General features: G+C 39.4%; 1 protein-coding gene across 1 annotated transcript in view; it reads left to right on the top strand.

The window, feature by feature from the left end:
• The window catches only part of rptor (regulatory associated protein of MTOR, complex 1), a 323,903-nt gene that overhangs the window by 256,665 nt on the left and 44,435 nt on the right, over positions 1-22,803 (top strand). The window contains exons 19-22 of the mRNA XM_041784862.1: positions 7,890-7,993; positions 10,878-11,055; positions 12,844-12,954; positions 20,104-20,209. Of these exons, the coding sequence (XP_041640796.1) occupies positions 7,890-7,993; positions 10,878-11,055; positions 12,844-12,954; positions 20,104-20,209 (499 nt within the window). The remainder of the gene's footprint in view (positions 1-7,889; positions 7,994-10,877; positions 11,056-12,843; positions 12,955-20,103; positions 20,210-22,803) is intronic.

Below are 22,803 nucleotides of genomic sequence, written 5' to 3'. Positions count from 1 at the left end.
TTTATTGAGGTCACAGCATTTTTAGGTTTTTATTTTAAAAGAGCAGAAGTGCAGGTTTCCAGTAGTTCTATCTAGTTTCATTAAGACTTTGACTGACTTTAAATAGATCTAAATACAGTACAGTACAATTATTTAAATAAATATACTGAAAAAAGTTCTCAGGCAAAGGCAAAGGTCTCAGGGGGTTGTGAGACCCTGTCTGCTCTAAGGTTGTCAAAATAAGATGTTTCATTATTGCATCATTGGCAGGAAGGAGGAATGACACATCCCCGGTTGTGTGCTGGATGTCTTTGCAAATTAGGGGCTTGGGAAAATAATCTGTAGAAAACATAACAAAGTCCACACCTGTAGGGTGGAGTAAGAGGTGGATGTGAAAAAAACACAGCCTAGGCTTTCATCTGGGTTGGTAGGAGGGTTCCTGCGAGCCCCTGGTTGTGCTTTGGATGTCCCAAGGACCCTAAAACAGCCGTCATTCTTAGGGCATATCACCAGGGGTGTAAAGGCACTGATAAAAGAGATGCTGTCGAGCTTTACCTAGGCTGCCAATTGACACACGTGTCTACATGTGTCAAACTTGATTCTGTGTTTCTAGCTTTATGTATTTTTTCAGACCAGTTTTTTAAGCTTTAAAAAAAAATCAAGATAAATGGTTGTTCTCTTGTGAAACAAAAATCTGGAGTAGTGAACATATGTTAAGAGCATGTTTTGTGTCTGCAGATTTCCTCCAGTCTTTGTGTGACTCAACAAGCTCTGTGAATCAAAAGGTTAAAGCAGTCTGATGTGGTGTATAGCCTGGGGAGTGATAACCAGGGAAAAAAACTGAGTAAACAGCCAGGATTTGTTTAAGTCTGCATAGTTTGTGACCCAAATGAAGGTATAATTTTTTTTTATTTATTTTATTTTATTTTTTTGCTGAAAGGATGCAATATAAAAGAATTAAAGTTTAAGAAAAAAAGTTAAGGTTATCTTCTTAATACTAAAAGGTGATGAAACAATAACAATAACAATGAAATAATGAAATAATGAAATAACAATGTTTACATCAAGATGATTCTAATCAGTTATACAAGAGCAGAAAAATACATGGATTGGTTGGCAAACAATGATTATGAGGTAACTAGAAAAACATGCAAAACAGCTTTTCAACTTGAGATGAGAATGCGGTCAAGTTTCATGTAATTTCAGAAAAGCATCAAAACTCAAGTCTTAAATCTAATTTCAATGAAGGGAAAAAAAAAGAAAAGGTGCACACTCAAACAGTCCAACCTCTTAAGGCGCATGACCAACAAAGACTTCAGCATAAAGGCCGCATTTAAAGTGTAGTGCTACCCCCTCCTCAGCGTTGTGGACAAGGAGTGGAAGAATGTTGTTTACAAAAATAGTATGCTTTTTTAGATTTTGATTTTCATAAATGTGCAGCAACCCTGCTCCACCCCACAGGAGGTGCAGCAGGTGTTTATGCTCAGTGACATAGCCTGCCTTCCTTTAAATATTTTTAAGTCCTTGTGTGTTTGCTTCTTTATATGTTGGAGCTCCCAACTCAATCCATGCGGTTTTAAAGTTTTGTCTCTTCCATGCATTTGTGTTTTCTAATGTCTGAGTTAGTTTAAGTTGCTACTCCCCAAAATCAGCCCATTTCCTGGTATTGATCTTTCAAATTAAGGCGTGTCAAAAACATAATTACTGGGTGCTGTTATGGTCAAACATTGGTCAGAAGTTAGATGTTTATTACTGAAGAAACTGAGCTTCAGTGAAGCTGCTTCTTTTAAACAAGCTTAGCATTAGTTTAGACACACCTTCAGCAGGTAGACCAGTAGTCAAACTATTCTCACACGCTCAGTCAGAGAAAAAGAAGCACCAGGGTGTAATCAACATTTATTTTTCTCATAAAACAGTTTTGCTACTTTACCTGCCTCCCTGGCTAGTAGCCTGAATAAATTCACCCTACGCTACACAAAAGCACATTTAATGGGCTGCTGTTTTCCAGTCCTGGTGTGAATATTGCTACATGTGTCTGCCCTTTTCCTCCACTCATATTCATAATCATATTAATGGTATGACTGCATGCGCTGTATGGATAAAAATGCCATTTTGGGCATGGGATTAGCCTGGTTGGTAACGCAGACATCCATTAAGAGGGCTACAGTCCTTAACGCACTGGTTGTAGGATCAAATCCCGATCCTGGCACTTTTGGGTAACCTGGCACACCAGATGGATTTGTTTCACACATCCATCTGGCAAACTGTCCATAGGCAGCGTTTGGGAAAGGGCAGAGCCTTTTAAGAAACACTGGGAGGGTGATTGGATGAACGTTCTGTCTGTCACATCTTTACGGGCCAATCAGAGACACAAAACATGTGACGTAGTAGTCGCCGCCAAGGAGTAAACTCTGTAGAGAGCTGCATAACACGAACCATGGCGACTGCAGACCTGTCAGTACACAACTTTTGTCGTTTTTTGCAAAGAAAACAACTCACTGCTGTTCTTTGTTCTTCTTTTAATGAAGAAATATCGTCAAGTTCTGATAAAACTTGCGCTTTAGCAGCATCCATGCTAATCTCTTCAACCATAATTGCACCTCTTGTCGCTGCTTGCTTACGTCACAACTCTGCCACGCCCGAAAGTATTGCCCCTCGACGCTAATTGGTCCGGTCACCTTCTAACCAGGCCCAAACAGTTCAGATGGGAGCTTTGCAAGATGAATTAGCCAGTGAGAAACACGGTAACAGGCTTATCCATCTGCTCCTACATAATGGTATTTATTCTGAATCAAACCTTTAAAATACAGACAAAAGCAAAGACTTGATTGAGGTTTTAAGATTTAAATGCAAAATCCTTTAATTTAACTTACCTTGGTTAAGCACTTAAACGATACAGATATGGGTAAAGACTAAATGCAAAACATAAAGAAGCTGTGCTTTCTGCCTCTGTCCACTGAAATCAAACTAAACTATCTGTGTCCACAGCTGCCACTGTTTTTGCGCTGACAGCACTCATTTTCATTACAAATCCAATCTAGTCCAGTATTTTTAGTGCAGAAATGCCTTTAGCATCAGCTGTTTTTTGTCACCACGTTTACAGTGCTCTCGGTTTGATATAGTCTGACTTTCGGAACAGCTCTTTGCTCGTCACTGTCACTTTTCCCTCCCTCACTAAGTTAAGAGGAGATGCATGGGACTTACGGTTTCAGCTTTATCAACAGCGATGGCAGAGGAGGCACCGATCTGAATCATCTTTTCAAGGGTAAGGTGTCAGTGTCTGCAGCTGCTGCTAATGCCAGGACAGGAGTCTTTCACATTGTTTTCATGTTTTCTGGGTGATATTTCCTTGAATATTAAAAATCAGTAAGCATTGTGAACAATGCATTGTGAATACAACAGAGGAAACTAGAAGGTACCTGTGATAACCAAGAAACACTTAATGCTAAACTGAGTCTGTGGGGGCTGTTAGCACAAAAAAGCAGCAGGTGTGGACACAGGCCCTGAAATGCCCTTTTTTGCTCAGTTAATAAATCAAAATCACATTCAAGCTTGACATAGATCCAAAGAGAAGTTTTAACTATGACAGATCATGGTGCTGGTGTCATTTAAGTCTTACCTATCATCCTGACATAAGAACACGGATGAGAACCAAAGCTCCATCTGAGATGCCTGAATGTCTGAAAAGAATAGTTTGACATTTAAAACAAATGTCAATCCGAACACCTTTGAATGCCTTTTATTCTGAAGTTAATGAGTTGTTACAGATGGAGCTCAGTGTATTTTTTTTTCTAGCAGAGAGCTCATCAGAGACAACTTAATCAGATAACATCCATCCCAAGTTCACAAGAGTTAACATCAGCATAACCGGGAATCCAGTTCTTTTAATTAGGATTTTAAATGTCAAATGTTATTGATTTGCAACAAAGTGAACAAGGTCAGCAGCTAATTAAAATTTATTTGCTCTCAGATGAAGAGAGCATTAAATGCTTTTAATAGTGCCCTCTTGCTGGGCTCATTGTCATGGATCTTTGTTAGACTGTGTGTGTGCTTTCTGACTGAATGATCAAGTTTAAGCAGGAAAATGTGATAAAAAAAAATGTGATTAATAAAACAGGACATTATGAAACTAGTGGTTCTGCAAATGGAGCCACATTTCACTTTGTTGAATCTTGGATTATCTTTTATATGTCAGTGAAAAGAAATGTTAAGAGGACTAAACCAACAAGGTCTAACTACTCTCTGCTGGATCGAGCAAAAATGTGAGATTTTTTTGTTTTTGTTTACACAAGGTCAAAAAGTTTTGTTTATTCTGCAGTGAGAGTTGGGAGTGAAATTTTGAGCATCAGTTTTAATAAATGTTAACAGTAGTATGCTGGCTATCTTTGCCTCAGAGGCTGCAATATTTAACAGTCTCTTCACAACACCCTTTGAAAGTCCTCCTCAGAAAGTTCTGATGCAAATATCCTGATATTAAACCGTAAATATAAAACGTGCTTGAAGAAGAGTTGGCCTAGATAAGTCTGGAAGCAAATTAGGGAAGCTTAAAGCTAATAAGACTTATAATCTGGACTGAACATCAAGATCCTTGACCAGATTTCTCTTCCAAATGTCAAGAGGGTTGAATGAGTAGTAAGAACTTCTTTGGTTTGAACCCGTTATTAGCCTATGGACTTGTTTTCACCCGTGAGTTTATATTGATATGAGCAATGCTTTTTTGAGCCCGTTCTTAGCCTTCTTTGCGGAGCCAACCCTCCTCCGCTTTGCGTCGGATGGTTCAGGCCTCCACGTCGTCCATTAGTCCCTGATAATTGGACACCTCATAGGGCATTAACCCTTAATCAGCGTGAGGGTTATGTGGGGATCCTTAGAAAATGTTCTGCCCTGTAAGGTGGTCCCTAGCCCTGAAAAGTTTGTGAACCCCCACTGCAGGACAGCCAAGCAGGCAACAGCAGGAGTGTTACGTGGAACAGAGCTATAGCCAATAAGGAAGTAAGCTGACTGAAGGAGGAAGCACAATAACCACAGCCATGGCAACAATAGTAAACCTGAGACATAAGTCTATGTCTTTAAACCTCAGGGTTACCAAGCTGCCTGTTTGAAAATATGAACAGCCCATCCTAACTTTGACAAGTCTTCCCTGACAAAGCATTGTTCTCCTTTTTATTAACTAGAGTAAGCTTAGCACACCTGCTAAAAATATGTTATGATTAATCTCAGTTCATAGTTTATTGATAGATTAGAGTCTTTTCAAAGGCAAAAAAGTTTTTTATCCTATACCATTTGACATTTCATAAATAGTGAATTAAATCTGAAAATTCAGTCCCGGTTCAGTGTAAGAAAAGTGCACTTATTTGCCTTTAACTTTCAGATTAATTCTACATTATAGCTTATGAAATTAGTTTAAAGAAAATAATTGTTTTGACTAAATTATTGTAGATTTGAGTACCTAATGAAGTATTTGCCTCCTCTAGAAGTGGAACCTTCCAGAAGCACCTTTAGTAATGAAACAGGAGCATTAAGAGGTTTTTCTAAGCCTTCATCAGCTTCCACACCTTTATCCTACTCCAGCCTGTGCTAATAGTATAGTCTTTGAACACACACCAACTTGTTTGCTCTGTTGACTCACTTTACAGCCGGTTAATGATGGGGGGAGTGAGAGGAAGAGGGCTGAAAAGCAGAACAAGCTTTTTCCCAGCATGCAGCCAAGCAGCTGGTACAGACGATCACCCTCTTTCCTGCTAATGCTCGAGTTTTGCATATCATAATTTCCGGAGAGCTCGTCAGCAAATAAGGCGTGTGGCCTCCTGTGTTAGCGTGATGTTTGTTTACCACATGTTGATGACTGGCAAATGTTTATGAATAATCCATGAACAAGTTGCATAATTGTTGTTTTAACTGATGAGCCTGCAAGTTTACATTCACACCAGCTGGTTAAAGGCATCTAGTGTGTTCTCTTGCCGGAAAGGGGAGTGTATTTTTTTCATCATGTGCAGCAGGCCTTGTTTTAAAGATATAATACACAGCATTATGAATATTCATACAGCAAACATCAAACATACTAATTTGAATGTATGTTGGAGTCAGCTGTCTTCAAAAGAAAGTTACAGTAAATTCCATCTGGATTTTTGTTTTCGGCTATGTGCTCACGTTTCCTTCTGCTTCTTTATTTTACACTCAGAGCATGTTTTGAACATGCCTTTTTCATAAGAACCCTCCTCATCCAACTGTTAGCTCTGCTACCTCACGGGTTGAGACTCAGAGACACTGCATCTCATATCATAACAATAGTATGTTTTCACAGGAGTCAACTGAAGAAAAAACAGGAAAGCTGCAAGGTCTCTTTCTTTGATCTGCAATTGCCAGCTTAAATAGATAAATAAAACCCACCTCCACCCCAGCATCCACCTGTAGGCTCTGGGGGGTTTAAGATGTCATCTCATTACTCCTTGAATTCTGCATGTACAATAAATCTAGGAGGAGTGATGAAGTCAGAGCCTGATGCTAAACATGTTATGCTGCCATGATAATGCTTGAACACTTACAAACATGAGCAGACTGACTGAAATGCAGTAGCCGGCCCCGCTACTAAAGCAAAGTTAAATCAACCATAAACATGGTAATGCTGAGAATTTCTTAACAATAGAAGTCCATAGTTGGTGATCTTACGCTCAGACATGAGTTAAGTATGCCCTCACAGGTTTCTTTTAGGGAGAGGAGGAGGTTAATGCACCTGAATATGCATTTAAATGTGTTATCTGTTTTAATTTTGTAATACTCTGATAAAATATTGTTTCCCCAAATGCAAAAATAATATGATATTTAGGTCATATCACCCAGGCCTCATTAATGGTGACACTAGTTAACCAAAACATCCCAGAAGGAGTAACATATTAGTGCATGACAGGCCTGATAACCACTCACCCACCCAGCTGCATTTTTAACATTAAAGCTTTTACTAGTGAAGAGCTGCACTTTGCTGCAACCTGTTTCTAACTCTCAGATGAGCTGCAGAAGGGTAACTGCTGCAGTGTCCAGCTCAGTTTGACCAGAATGAAAGAGTATTTCTCTGCATGGTGTCTGCAGCTTCATATACATCAGCTGCTTCACATTATTTTTGCATACAGTGAACCTTCAATTAATCAAAAGGTTGCACCCCCTGCGTTATGCATCTTCTTTTCTTTATGTCTCTCTCTCCATATTGATTTCAGTGTGCTGGAGTAGAAATAGTACTTAGATTAGTGGTCAAGCTGTTTCCATTATAACCCTTTCAGCCAGCTTTACTGCTGTTTGGTTGTATTTCCATTTGCTTCTTAATGAGAGGCACTAACAGCAAACCCTGATAACTGATCTTTTCCAACATGAATGCTGTGGATTGTATATGTTTGTGTGAATTTGCATTAAAATCCTTTCCTATCCCTCTTTGCCTTTAACACACACACACACACACACACACAAACAAAAGATACTTACCCCCATTCCGTAATTAGCATAGAAATCAAATCCGAGCCAATCACAGGTAGTAAAATTTGTTTGCCTGTGTTAACTAGATTTACTCTGTGCTGCATTTTCTCTACACCCAGCTCGTGTAAACAACAGCTCTGCTATTCATCAGTGATCCCTTGCCTTTATTGTCTTTATTAAGTTTACCCCTCCCTCGTGAACAGCCATTAGACAGCTTACAATGAAGAGGTTATATTACCTTCTCCATTTAATGAGATAAAGTTCTGGAAATTTAAGCAAACTTTGTAAGGTGCTGCACTTTTCAGGGTCTGTTTAGCACCTGGAGTACTTAGATTTTAAGTATTGTTTCCAATCTTGATTGTTTCTCGAGTGGGTCTTTGATAAGGATTATATTTTAGATCAGATGACTTGATTATTGACTCAGTTGTTTTTTTTTTTTCTGACAGGCAACGATGAACGCTCGACCTCAGAGGATCCTGGACTCTGGATCTCTCACCCAGTCGGCCCCAGCCAGCCCCACCAGCAAGGGCACGCACATCCACCAGGCTGGGTAAGCATGGATCCCTCACTCACTTTAACACTCACATATACTATCCATCAAACTAATCACAGTGACATATGCAAGTAGACAGAGTTTCACTTAATAGACTCAGCAGCAGGAAGGACCTTCAGCCCACGAATGTTTTCTTATTAGATGAAAAAAAAAATGCTTTGACACCCTTTCTCTTTTGTCAATAGGATTCTGAAAAATGGAACTACCTCGCTCAAGGCTGTCAGATAAATGAAAAATATCTCTGGAATGTAGATTATGCAACACTGAGAATACATGACATATGGCCAGGAAAAATGCAGGTTTTGACCATGGCCTGTAAGGGGACAAAAATATTCTGTGTTCACCAACTATATCATGTAGTTGAAGTTATTTTTACACTGTCCTAACAAGGAATGTACACACTTAGCTTGCTAAATGATTAAGGATGGGAATTGATACAATTTTGTTGATATCGATGGCATTATCAGTTCTTCTCTCCTATCCAATTCTTTATCAGTTCCCCTATTGATTCCCTCCTGTGAGGTAGACTATATAGGTTTTCGCTGTTAAAAGGCAAAACCCTGCATCATCAGACAAGTTCATCTTGTTGGATAGATATTTGTATCTCTCATATACATATTGAACTAAAAACTCACTAGATATCTGCAATTTGAGTAATTTGAGACTCTAAATTCACCAGGAGGCCACCGTTTTGGTCTGCGTACTGTGACATCACAATGCCACAGCGCTCCTCATCGTTCCTATGCAGTAACCGCTGTTTCAGACTGGTAGCCAGTGTTAGGGCTTCATCTCAGAGACGCTGCATGTTTCATACACGAAGAATTTTGTGATTTGAAGTCTCTATTTTTTCTTGCACCATGAGCAGTTATCGGTCAAATTAGACAGGAAAATGCTTAATACAGAGCCATATTTACGTCTACATGGGTAGAATATGTTTGAAATCTGTTTCTTGATGAACCAGATCAAGGCCACGAGCTACAATGTGTCTGTTTAATAAAGTTGTTCCCCAAACTTCTACTATTTATTAGCTTTCAAATGTTGCAGGTAAAGATAAACGGAGTACGAGAACCTTCCAGTTTTTGCTTTTCAAAGTAAAAGCCCACTTTAGCATTTCTTTGGAGAAACTCCCTTTGTATGTACGTAATGCTTTTATTTTGAAAAGCTCCTGGCACACTTCCACTATACAATGAGTCCAGTCACTTGTAGGGAGGTTTATTGAGGTAAAAGTTAGGAAGAATGACAGAGCTTTGACAGCAGGGAGCCAAAGCCAAGATGCAGCAAACTCGTGTCTTGTATGAAAGTTGTTATGGCAGCAACAGCTGCAAGCAGAAAAAAACGTCTGAAAAACGATGATGTCACTCTACCAGTGCAGAACAAAATATGGCAGTCTCCTGGTGAGTTAATGAGCTCAGATTTACTCAAAATGCAGATATCTAGGAAATCTGGTGAGTTGTTTTAGTTCAATATACATATGAGATATACAAATATCTATCCAACAAGATGAACCTGTCTGATCATGCAGGGTTCCTTTTAACAACTCAAAAAAATTTGAGTCTCTTTCTCTCTGAACACTGAACAAGATGTCTGTCATGTTCAGTGAGAGTCAACGACAAGCACACTTCAATTGCCGACCATGCATATCAGAGCTAAAACCAGTCCATTAGGTCAAAGGAACTGCCTGTAGATCTCAGAGACAGGATTGTTGAAAGGCACAGATCTGGGGAAGGCTACAAAAAATTCTGTTACACTAAAGGTTCCCAAGAGCACAGTGGCCTCCATAATTCTTAATTGGAAGCAGTTTGGCACAACCAGGACTCTCCCTAGGGCTGGTCACCCGCCAAAACTGAGCAATCAGGGGAGAAGGGCCTTAGTATGAAAGGTGACCAAGAACCTGATGGTCACAATGACTGAGCTCCAGAGATTCTGTGTGGAGATGGAACAAAGTTCCAGAAGGGCAAACATTGCTGTAGCCCTCCACTGATCTTGGCTCTGTGGCAGAGTAGCTAGACAGAAGCCTCTCTTCATTGCAAACACATGAAAGCCTGCTTTGAATTAGCACAAACCTCCATGTGAAAGCTAAGCAGACTTTTGTGTTTTGCACTGAGGAGAGGTTTCTGTCTTCCCCAGATCTGTCCCTTTCAGCCATCTTGTCTGTGAGCTCTGCAGGCACTTCCTTTGACCTCATGGCGTGGTTGTTGCTCCGATATGCTTAGTAAGCTGAGAGGCCTTCATACTCTGTGCCTTTCCAGATCATGTCCAGTTGGTTTATTTTACCACAGGTGGACTCCAACAGAGGTGTAGAAACATCTTAGCGGGGTTGGGAGAAATGGGAGAAACCTGAGCTAAATTTCACTTTTTATTGCAAAGGGTCTGAATTCTAATGTCAATGTATTATTTCAGTTTTTTTATTTTTAATTTAATTGCAAAAAGAAATGTTTTTATTTCGTAATGATGGGGTATTAAGTGTAGATTAACGAGAATATATATATATTTTTTTTTTATTCAAATGGTAGCATCAGACTGCGACATAAGAATATTGAAAAAGGTGAAGGAGTTCTTTATGAATGCAATGTATAGACTGTAATTTAACCAGTTGATATATCGTAACAAAGCTTTATATGAACGCTGATATTTTTTGCACTCAGAGTGTGTAATTTGTGAAACATCAAATTTTGAAATAAGTAAAAAGAAAAGCACTAAAATAAAGCAACAGAAGTACAAACGGAGTAAAATAGGTAAAGTAAATCTGAACAATAAATGAATTTGTAATATGAGGATATGTACCAAGAGTTGAGTTTTTAACTTTATTTGAGAATTTTTTTTTTCCGCTGTTTTTTTCTTTTGTTTTCCGATCCTGACAACAATATCCCCATTCCTCCAGCGGCTCTCCTCCCATGCCCAGTACCAGCAGCTCCAGTCTTACCAATGAGGTGCCCAAACCCCCTGCCAGGGAGCAGCCAGCCACACGGCCTCCCTACACCCCCACACTCGGAGGACAGGCACCTCACTCGCACCAGTTTCCCCGCACTCGCAAAATGTTTGACAAGGGACCTGAGCAGGTAAAAACATTCATCTTTTCAAGACAGTTTGTTGCTGAAATAAAAAGTATTTGTATATAGTTAGCTGGTGCTAGGTTGAATTGGAAACATAGTGCTGTGAAAAATAAGCTGCCCACCTTCCTGATCTTTTTTTTTTTTTTTTTTTTTTTTTGCACATTTGTTGGTGTTGTTTGTTTCAGATCATCTAAAGAATTTTAATACTAGACAACGAAAACCTGAGTAAATAGAAAGTGCATCCAAACCTTTCTGGGCCTATGTGAAAAAGTAATTGCCTCTTAAACTTAAAACTGGTTATGCCACCCTTGGCCCACTCTTCTTAGCAGAATTGTTTTTATTCAGCCACATTGGAGGATTTTCAAGCATGAACAGCTTGTTTAAGACCATGTCACTGCATCTAAATCAGATTGAAGTCCATACTTAAATCCAGACTTTAATCTGACTAGGCAATTCCAAAACTTTTAAGCTATTCAGAGGTGAACTTGCTGGTGTGTTTTGGATCATTGTCCTGCAGCATTACCCAATTGTTTCTGAGCTTAAGTTCATAAACCGATGGCCTGACATTCTCCTTTAGTATTTTCTGGCAAGTTGTCCAAGTCCTGAAGCAGCAAAGAAGCCCCAGACCATAACACTACCCCCACCATGTTTGACTGTTGGTATGATGTTCTTTTCATGAGTGTTAGTTTTACCTCAGATGTAACAGGACGCACACCTTCCAAAAAGTTTAGCTTTTGTCCCATCAGTCCAGAGAATATTTCCGCAAATGTCTTGGGGATAATCATGATGTTTTTGGTGAATGTTAGATGAGCCTTTGTGTTCCCTTTGGTCAGCAGTGGTTTCGGCCTTTGATGCCATTTTTGCCAAGTCTCTTTCTTATTGTTGAGTCATGAACTCTGACCTGAGCTGAGTCAAGTGAGGCCTGCAGATCTTTAGATGTTGTTCTGGGTTCTTTTGTGACCTCCCAGATGAGTTGTTGATGCAATCTTGGAGTCATTTTGGTAGGCCTGCCATTCCTGGGAAGCTTCTCCGATGTTCCAAGTTTTCTCCATTTGTGGATAATGGCTCTCACCTTGGTTCACTGGAATCCCAAAGCCTTAGGCCCTGTTAACAAGACGTTTCAGGTGAATACGCAAAACTTTAGTTTTGTTTTGGCTGTCTGTCTACACGAGAGCAGCGTTGCTTGGCTGAAAATGGAACAATTTGCATTTCAAAACGCACCCGTCTCCAGACAGGCAAAATCAGAACATGATGAAAATGCACATGTGCACAACCGTTGCACTCAACAGCCTCACACAAGTAGGGTTTTCACACATGCACAGGTGGGTACAGGGCCTCTATGCATGTGTGTGTTTTGATTCATTTCAAAATCACTGTTTTCTTAATATGGCTTTGTGTTGCATTTTAAGATCTTTTATCCTACTTCACTTTGTCAGACAGGTTCTATTTAACAGGTCAGGCAGTAATCAGGGCGTGGATAGTGAAACTAAACTCAGCTCCCTAAAAAAATGTGGTTAATCACAGTTAATTCATGATTCATCAAGGGGGGCAAGTACTTTTACACACAGGAACAGGTAAGTCCGCATGTTTATTTTCCCCTTAATAAATGAAAATTATTGTTTCAAAACGGCATTTTGTATTTACTGGGGTTGTTTTTGACCAGTATTAAAATAAGTTTGATGATCTGAAACATTTAAGTGTGACAAACATGCAAAAAAATTGAATTCAGGAAGGCTCTATGTTTAATATTGAAATGCTACAAGATGTCTGAATTTGTGGTTTGTGTGTGCTCAGGCGGGTGAAGACGGAGACGAGCCGGGTGGTCACAGGAACTACATTAGCGCTGCGTTGCAGACGGGTCTGTGTGATTGGAGTGCCAAGTACTTTGCTCAGCCAGTCATGAAGGTTTGATTGTCTCTTTGCGCTTTTGTGATCTCTTGTTTATTTTTACAGTGTCAGTTCAGTCCCTGTTGTGTGTAATATATGTAATATAATTCAATAATAAAACAGAAGCTTCAGCTTTGAAGGGGTAACAGAAAAGGCTTAAAGCAAAATGCCGGCTGAGTTATTGTTTCAATAAAAAGCAGGTAAAACAACATTGGATCTAAAAAGGAAAGAAAAATCCATTTCTTTTAAATCAATAATTTAAAAGTGTTTTTTATTATTCCTCTGCAAACAATCCAGTTCCTGAACAGCATCCTAAGGTGGTTGCTTAGCGACAAAGAAGTACTGATCTGAGAGGTAATTTCCAGTTTTTACATAAATATTTATGTGAAGCGGTGCCACAGGTGCTCATTTGTCATACATTTTATTTAACAGCCCCAGGAGTGACTGAGTCATCAGAGGACATGGACAGTGTGTTACAGAATTCATTTTAGGAAATAATAAAGTTACACAGAGAACAGCAGGGATGGAGCAAGTCCCTCTGTGAGCAGCAACCTGCTGCTTATACAAGATGGTTTCAGTGAATAATCGAGCTCTTTGAGCACCTCCAGCATGAAATGTAACATTTAAAGAATTAATTTGTGCCATCCAAAGCAGTTGGGGTCTTTTTTGTCACTATTATTAAACCAGGCTTCGGTCTATTTAGGCATGGTGAAGGTGTCATGCTCTCTGAGTAAAAGTGGAGTTTAACACAAAGTGTCAGCATGTTTTGTCAAGGTTAAACAAGGAGGAGAGATTTTTGTGAAAAAGGAGTAAAGCCTGAGGGTCAAATTGAGGAGAGAACAATTTTTTGACACTGAGGAGAGTAGAAAAAACTTAGAAAATCCCTTAAAATTCTTGTATGAGAATGAGAAAATATGGCTGATATCGATTGAGAGTGTGAAGAAAAGTAGATTTTAGTCTAATAAAATATTTACAACACAAAGACATCTGGGGCAAACAAAGAGGGGCAGGGGAGTCTGAGAGAGCACTCCAGAAACAGTCAGAGATGAAGAAAATAACATGTTTGAAAGGAGAACAGACATGGAGCAGGCAGATGGAAGAGGAAGGAGAGCGAAAGAGGAAAAGAAAAGACATGTTGATGGTGAAGTAGAACTCTTAACAAGCGTGATGCAGAGCAAAACAGGATGAAAGGAAGCTGTAGCCAGAAGCAGAAACAAAAGGTGATGAAGAGATGATTCGATGAAGAGTGAGTGAAGGGGGGGGGGGGGGGGTTGCCGTATCGCAAATCAGAATGCTGTGTAAGCAACATTTTGAGTGCTGTCATAAAACTCCTCTCCATTACGGAGCTGTGTGTGTGCCTTGGAGTCTGCACATAGGTTATCATATCACTGTGTCAGCAGCATGAGAACAAAAATGTGGGTTTCAAAGAGTCTATCCACACCAACAGTTCTGGCAAGGACATCGAAGACTTTCCTCACCTGAGACAGAGCATCATAAAAACTGTCCATCGGGACGAGTTAATAACAGAGAGACTAGGAGCAAAAACAGAGTTAACATGCATTTCACTGAGCATCAACTTTGGGTGAGGCTCTCTGGTTTCAGTAGAATCTAAATGACACAGTATGATAATGACAGTGGTAGTATTGCAATAAACTACCTATTCAAATGATGAAGATCCCTTTATTCAGAAACAGCATTACACACATTAAAATCTGTCGCTCACTTTTGTCTTACATCGCAAACAACGATTCTGTTTTTGGTCTTATTCTTTCTTATCTGTGTCTGGTTTATCATCCTGTAGGACCCTTATCATAAAGAGATGAGTCATCTACATGAATCTGAATAGAGAAAATCATTAAAACAATAATTGAGAGGTCTATTCTTGTCTTAATTAATGTCTCAAATGACTTTCATGAGGCTAGTATAAAAAGCAGATGACCCTCATTAGGGATTGTGTCTTCATTTATTTAATGCCTTATCCTTGTCTTAGTTTTTATCTTTATTATTTAAACTCTGTTTAACCAGGAGAATTCCCATTAACATAAAAATATAGTTTCTCTTTGACAAAGGAGTCCTTGCCTAGACAGCAGCACAAGTTCCACTCACAACAATCAGAACAGGCTATAATGATCAAAGTTTAACAATCAATGATTTATTGATTAACATAGTAATTGCCTTAAAATATAGTATAGTCTGCACTAAAAGCACTCTTTCAGTACTTTTTTTTCCAGACAATGCAACATTTAGTGAAATACCATAACACTTAGTTAGGGCTGACTCAGGTCAGGACCCCCCCCTCCCCCCCCCTCCCCCCCAGTTAGTAATGCTGCTATAGTCTTAAAGTTTCTCTCTTTGATTAAGCTTATTAAGCTTATAGTAAGGGATGGTCCAGATGTGAGTGAGCCATTAGAAACCATCCAAGTTAGCAGCTGTTGCTTATTTGTCCATTTTTTAAAGAGCTGAAGGTGTGTCAGCCTGCCTGATTTCCATCAGGGAAGTTCAAAATGTGAAAGAAGGTGTAATTCAGCCCCAAACTCTAGGGTGCGTTATGTGGATACACTGGGATATGCTGAAAATCAGGTCAGGTGGTTAATAAGGACCATCAGAGAAAATGAGAAAAAATGTTAGTTAGATGCTAACAGGCGTGAATACACTCACCGAAATAGCCGAACTTTAGCATGGTCTGGCTAATGCCCACATATTGTCTGTATGAAGCCTAAATCAAAATAAAAACTATTGAAAGAGTGCTTTTAGTGCAGACTACACTCTATTTTGAAGCAATTACCATGTTAGTACCATCCTACCTGCCAACTCTAATGGCTGGGCGTTTTAGTATTGGCGCTTTCTCACTCTCTAGTTTAAGTCTTTAATGATATGAAGTACAGATGTATAAAGACACAGACTGTGGAAGAGATGTCTGAAAATCCAAAAGTCCAAAATATTACTACAGCTGTGAAGAGTCCTGTAGTTCAAGGCATTTGGTTGCTCTTGACATCAAACTGTACATATTCTGTTGATATTTATCTCATGGCATTACAGGTAGGTTCCAGAAGTATGTCAAAAACAGTTGCCATGTCTGAGCAGTCTGAGCTTATAGCAGCACATCTAAGGGCTGGTCCAGGCCTGGGCCAGCCCTAACTATAAGCTTTATCCATGCACAATTTGTAGGGGTCTGAGGATATATATGTTAAGCCTCTGGGCCTCATTATACAGAACATTACCTGCTAACACTGTGCAGGACCACTGCATAGCATCAGCTGGCTCCCTTCTTGGCACACACACATACAAAAGCAGCACACACCCCATGTCTCTCTGTCAGCTGTGGGAATGTGTCAGCCTCAGTCTGACTACTAAATCTGCCTCTGCTCAGGCTCTGTCAGGGACCTTAAAGCCCCAGAGACGCAGTCTGCGATACACAGCTAAACCTGAGCTGACTACACACTTGGTGAAACACACTGTACATTCAACATCTCCTACACACATAGATTTATTCACAAGCTCCACTCAGAGGTGTTTATATGTGCCTGGTGTGTGTTTCCCTTAAAGCATAAGCATAGCATAACATAATGGAGGCATTACAGGAATATTGATTACACACAGTAATAGTAAAGTCACATGGCAGTGTAGCTGTGTGTGTGTTAGGGGCTGTTTAGCATTCAGTAGGCATGGGGAGCCTTGCTGTAGAAATGTGCTTAATAAGCACATGGCACCCAGCACAGAAAAGCTCACAGGCTTACAGTTGTTTACACTCCTCTGTTTATTCATCTATTAAAAATTCATAATAATTGTAAAGTCAAAGTTTTTTAATTTTAATACTTCCAAATGATAAACGACATAAATCAGCCTCATGTTGCACTCCGCATATCTAATTTTGCCTTCAGACAGGAAGTCATTCTGCTCTCTTTAAATAAAGCCAGCAAAAAATCTGTGGGGGAGTATGTTACGTAAGATTTAATAAAGGTAATCCTTTTCATATTGTCCCTCTGCTGAACAGATGTGATTGCATAAAGTGAACTTGACACCTTGACTCATTAGCTGAGTAACCGCATGAGCTTCACTTAACATTGTAAATGAAAAAGTAATTTCAGGCCCTGATGTGATGAGAATATTGGAAAACTTTATAAACTGTATGAGGACAGTGTTGCAGTTTGACATCTGCTTAGTCCTTCTACATATGCAGGTGTCCTGATTCTTGTTTGATTGGAGGGGTAGAGTCAGAGCTATATGGTCAACACAGAGATTTTCCAGAGGTACAGACTGAGTGTAAAGGGATATCTCAAAGAATTCCCATAAATCATTGGCAGGATGGGTTCAAAAAAAGAAAGCAGGTGTAAGTTATTAATCTCACAATTAAGGTTTAAAAATTATGTTAACTGTGTTATGGATTATTTAATGTTTTTGAGCTTTATAGTAGCCTTGGCTGCCTCCAGTGCAGTGATTAGCTCAGATATATCTCTAGCATAGCGTCAATTTTACCAGGACTTGAGCATGTTTCTGCATAAAATAGAGAATAAAAACAACACTAAAAGTGGAGTGATTAGCTCGGACTTATCCACAGTGGCATTTTTGTCAGAACTGGACAACATTTCTTTTTCAACACAAGGGCAGAGAGCAATATTACAAAATTTTCATGATGGACAAGATGTTTTTCGTTCTTCTCCTGATCTACTTCAGCATGCGTTTGCGATCTTTACAGGTGGGGTCTGCCAGTGTACCCAATGGCTGCTGCTGCGGTACCTACTAGCTTGGAAGTAGCTGTAGGGAAAATGGCAGTTTATAGACACTGGGCCACATTTCTTTCTAAAACAAGAGCAACAAGCCACACCGAAAGCTTGTCTTGGCAGAGAAGATGTCTTTGCACATCTCTCAACCAGCCTTGGTATCAGCTTACCTTAGATCACCATTTATGATATAAGGCAGCGGTAGCCTGTCAGCTCAAGAGAAACGCATGCGTACATTGTCATTTCTGATTGGCCGGTCATGAATGTGACCGACAGAACATTCCTCCAATTACCTTACGAGAATTTTTAAAATGTCTTTCCCTTCCCAAATGCTTTCTATGGGAGGATTCCCAGGTGAATGTGAAATATATTCATGCAGTGGACACTCCAAACAGTTGATCTAGCATGTGAGATTAGCTTGATAGTCATTTTGATTGGAACAAGCATTCAAGTAATACTGCTTGCTGTAGAAATGTCTTTCTGTGGTCAATGACTGCTGTTATTGTATTAGCAACATGAAGGTTGTCCCATTTCATAGGGGAAGCTAACTGTAACCTTTTGTAACGAACCCTGTTCTAAGGGGCCACTTGAAAGTGAAGGGTAGGAATGTTTGAGAACAGAACCATTATCTTGTGACCTCACAAGTGTCTCCTTTTGTCTACAAAAGAACAGTTTCTACACTATGCAGTGCTTGTCTTACAAAAGTGTCAGTATTTTGCGCTGTTCTTTTATAGGCAGAAGGACAAACCGAGCATTAGTTCAGCTGAAATGGTCACTGACCCAAAGTTTATCAAAGATTACATATAAAGTTACAATTTTCACAAATATCACCCATCTGTGTGTCTTCACCCTCGCTCTGCGCACAGATAGGAAAAAGAGTGAGCTCCCAGAGCAGAAAGCTCCTGAGCCCCGATAAGTGTCTCTTTTACTCTTCAGGGAGGATTCTCCTACGCTTCCTGGTGAGAAGGAGTCCTGTGAATTATGACACTACCCAATCCAGTGTGGCCTACTCAGTGTGTAACAAAGAGTGATCTCACTAACATTAACCTTAGCTGTTGTCATCACTGTATACTAAAAGAGCCACTCACTTGTAACTCTAATCTTAGCAGAGGAAAATGTTAACTGTTTATGGAAAATACAATGTGTTGTCTTGTAATATTTTGAAAACACATACATTTTTGGATTTCCTTTTGTAAATAATTGTAAAATATTTCACTTAGAACTTACAATCAGTCCTGACAATTAACAGTCTATATCAGTGTTAATTTTGTTGACTAATTATTTTCGTTATAGTTTTCGTTAATAGCCTTTTTTCCCCTGACGAAAACTAGACAGTAACTAATAAAAACAAGTGCACATAGACAAAAACTAAAACTAAATTAATTGACATTTTAGCCAACAAATAAAAACGAGACAAAAATGTTTGACAGAGACTTTATCGAATCAGACCTAATTTCGTCATGTAGAAGGTAGGGGCAAGTTAAGCACATATCCAATCGCAGCTACTTTGGCTGTGTGGAAAAGTGGGATGAGATACGGGGGAGATCCAATCACAACTGCTTTTGCTGTGTGGTGGTGGGGTAAGTTGGGGAGAGATCCAATCGGTCGACTAAATTTACTGTAAATATTGTCAACTAAAATGTTGGGAAGTTTCGTCAACTAAAACTAGACTAAAACTGAAACAATTTAGATGACTAAATTATGACTAAAACTAAAAGATATTTTTGGCAGAAGACTATAACTAAAACTAAATTAAAAAGTGCTGTCAAAATTAACACTGGTCTATTTAGGTGAGAGTCATTCAATCTAAACATTGCAAAAGACCAAGTGGCACCCTCTGCTGTTGCAAAATGAAGCCAATGTGGAAGAGTAAAACTTGAGACTAGCTGCAGAAGTCCCGGGAGTCACATATACGCTCATTCAAAATACCTGTTTTTACAACAGAAAGGAACAGAATCACAGCCTTGTTCAAACAAACTTGGTCTGAATAGCTCGTGTAGTTATTGTCACACACCAGTGTTAATTTTGGCAGCTTTTTTCAAATTTAGTCTTAATGTTGGGCTTTGGGTTAAAATGGCTTTTAGTTTTTGTCACATATTAGTTATTTTTGCTACTGGAAGTTTTTGTATTTAACAAAAGAATTAGAGATAGCCAAAAAAAACTAGATTTATCCTGAAAACAGACAAGGTTGGCTGTACAAGCATAGTAACTCATCAAAATGTACTTTTGTCACAAAAATCAATTTTTAGCTAGCCTTAGTCTGGTCTAGTCTACATGGTTGTCAACTTACATTTTTAGTCATAGTTGAAAAATTAACTGGCACACATTGTACAGGGGTGACTTACATAAACGAGTGATGCATAATAAGGGTAATGGCACTTTCTATCATAATTCTCATGGAATCTGATTTCTTTTTCTTTGTCCCTTTTTTAATTTACTCCTTCAGATCCCAGAGGAGCATGACCTGGAGAGTCAGGTGAGGATGGAGCGGCAGTGGAGGTTTCTGAGGAACACTCGAGTGAGAAGGCAGAGCCGATGCATCACACAAAGAGGTTGGTAATGCACACCCCCATATATCCATTGGTTAAATAGAATAAATTAAAATACATGGGGTCTGAAGGATGACATGTTTTGTGTTCCATATTAATTTCTTTCTTTACAAAAAAATCTGAAACTGAAAATAATGCATAATACCTTAAGATGTGAAAATATATTTAACAGATAAAACTGGAAATTAAATTAAATCAATTATCTAAATGTCATGCCAGGATTTAATCATGTTGGCTGAATGACATGATTAGTCCCAGATCTTATTACAGGAGAGGCAGTTTTGTGGGACATGTTTTGAAATGCTTATCAAACAGATTTTTAGAGATAGAGCGTCAAGTTTCAGGGGATTATAAAGTCACACAAGCATGATTAAAGAAAGTCATTGAGACTTCACTCAGTCAGTTGATCAGTTTTTATTTTAATTAATTTCAAAACAAGTTATATCATGAGACTTTACATAAAGAGCACAGTCCAACACTTAATGCGTGGACAAGACTGTGGCGCAAGTGACTATTTTTTTGTGGACTTGCTGACGCTGCTGAAAAATAATTCTGGGAACACTTAAATCACACATCTTGATGAACTTGATAACTCAAATGCTTTACTCATGTTCATGGTACTCAACAGTCAGTTGAAACCAAAATCATCAGTCTACTGTAGCCTGGATCCCAGACTGGTTAGGGCATCACTGAGCTCAGTCTGTGGTGGTAGGGGAGAACAGGGCTTTTTGTCACACTTTTTGCTCTATCGTGAATTGCTCTTCATCAAAACATCTTTCAGTAGTCATTCCTACATTAGGTTAAAGCTTAAAGTGTTGGCTTGAAATGTGTATCCATCTTGTTTTCCAAATTATACTAAAAAAGAGGTAATTAATGATCAAAGACACTCTGACACGTTGTAACAACCAACCCCATCACAGGGATGGTTGTCCCACACTTTGGGGTTGTTTGTCACAATTTTGTTTCAATGGGAAAAATCTTTAAAAGAAGGCAGAACTAAATTTGAAACTTCAACTGCACTGAAAAGATGACAAATAACATACCTTAATGCATCTTAATACAAAATGAGCAAGGAACATGAACAGGAAACCTTTGAAAAAACCTCAGAGGGTGAATAGATGAACTTTCTGTCTGTCACATCTTTCTGGGGCAATCAGAGCAACAAAGCACGTGACACAGCTGCTACCGAGCTGTGCCCCTACCGAAGGAATAAACTCCATCGAGAACTGCATAACACGAACCATGGCGACTATAGACATGCCAGTACACGACTTTTGTTGTTTTTGAAAAGAAAACAACTTACTGCTGTTCTTTGTTCTTCTTTTGATGAAGAAATGTTGTCAAGTTCTGATAAAACTGGCGTTTTAGCAGCATCCACGCTAATCCCTTCTCTATAACTGTACCGACCTCTTGTTGTTGCTTGTTTATGTCCTGACTGCCGAGCCCAAAAGTACTGCCCCTCGTCACTGATTGGTCCTGTCACTTTCTAACCGGACCCAAACGGTTCAGACAGGAGCTTTGCAAGATGGATTCGCCAGTGAGAAACATGGAAACTGGTGTGTCCATCTGCTTTGCTAGGTTAGTAGCCCTACAGCAACATACAGAACAAAATGAATAGGCCTAACAATAATATCCTACTCAACTATGCTATCCACACATTCACTGTGACATGTTAACCAATAGCAAAGGACATGTGACGACAAACCCCAACTGGAATTTCTTGCTAGCATTAAGGCTAACAACCATCTTACAATAAGTTAGCTAGCTTACATTGATCTAAATTGTAGATTTCCTTTCACACTTTTAAGGGTGACCATTGTTTTGTCTTTTGTTTTTTACATGAAAAACACAAAACTTCCTCAAATTTAGCTGTCCTACTTAAGAGAAGAATATGTAGGTAAATTTTTGTCCCAATTCTGAAAATTTGCATACCAAATTTTGAGGTTTCCAAATTACACTCATACCAAATTATGAGTGTGACAACCAACCCTGTTCTCCCCTACTTGGCAGTGTCGGCTGCACCAATACATAACATCCCGTAATAAATTTGTCCTAATCTGTATAGCCTCTTTTACCTCCAATTTCCACATACAGTGAACACGCCGCGAACCGCCAGCAAATCGTACTGTGGTGCTCATCACTCCCAATCGTAAATCATCACTATATCAACATTATGGGCCAGATCCTCAAAAGGATTGCACTGCTTTTGCGACCGCTAACCCTGTGGAAATGACAGAAAAAAATAGCGTGCAATCCTCAAAGCATACGCAAAGGGTGAAATGCACGCAAACCGAACCCAAACTGCACTGCCACTCCTCGCTGCGCCGGTCCAATTTGCATGCATGTAAATTAGGGAATATTCATAAATTCAGCGCAAAATTGCCCCCTTCCTATGCAAATGAGCCTCATTGCAAATACCACCTAATCCTCAAAGACCAGCGCTAATTGCCACAGGCAGTAAAGCGGTGCTATTTACCGCCAGTGAGACCCGTGTATTAAATCCGCGCAATATCTCTTTCTCCCTCTCTCACTCTCTCTCCCGCTCAAAATTATTGCAAATTGCTCCCAATTGGTGGTAACTGTGGAGCATAGCCTAT

This window comes from Cheilinus undulatus, linkage group 4 (genome assembly GCF_018320785.1).
Source record: "Cheilinus undulatus linkage group 4, ASM1832078v1, whole genome shotgun sequence".
NCBI lineage: Eukaryota > Metazoa > Chordata > Actinopteri > Labriformes > Labridae > Cheilinus > Cheilinus undulatus.
This window is presented reverse-complemented; position numbering and strand designations above follow the sequence as displayed.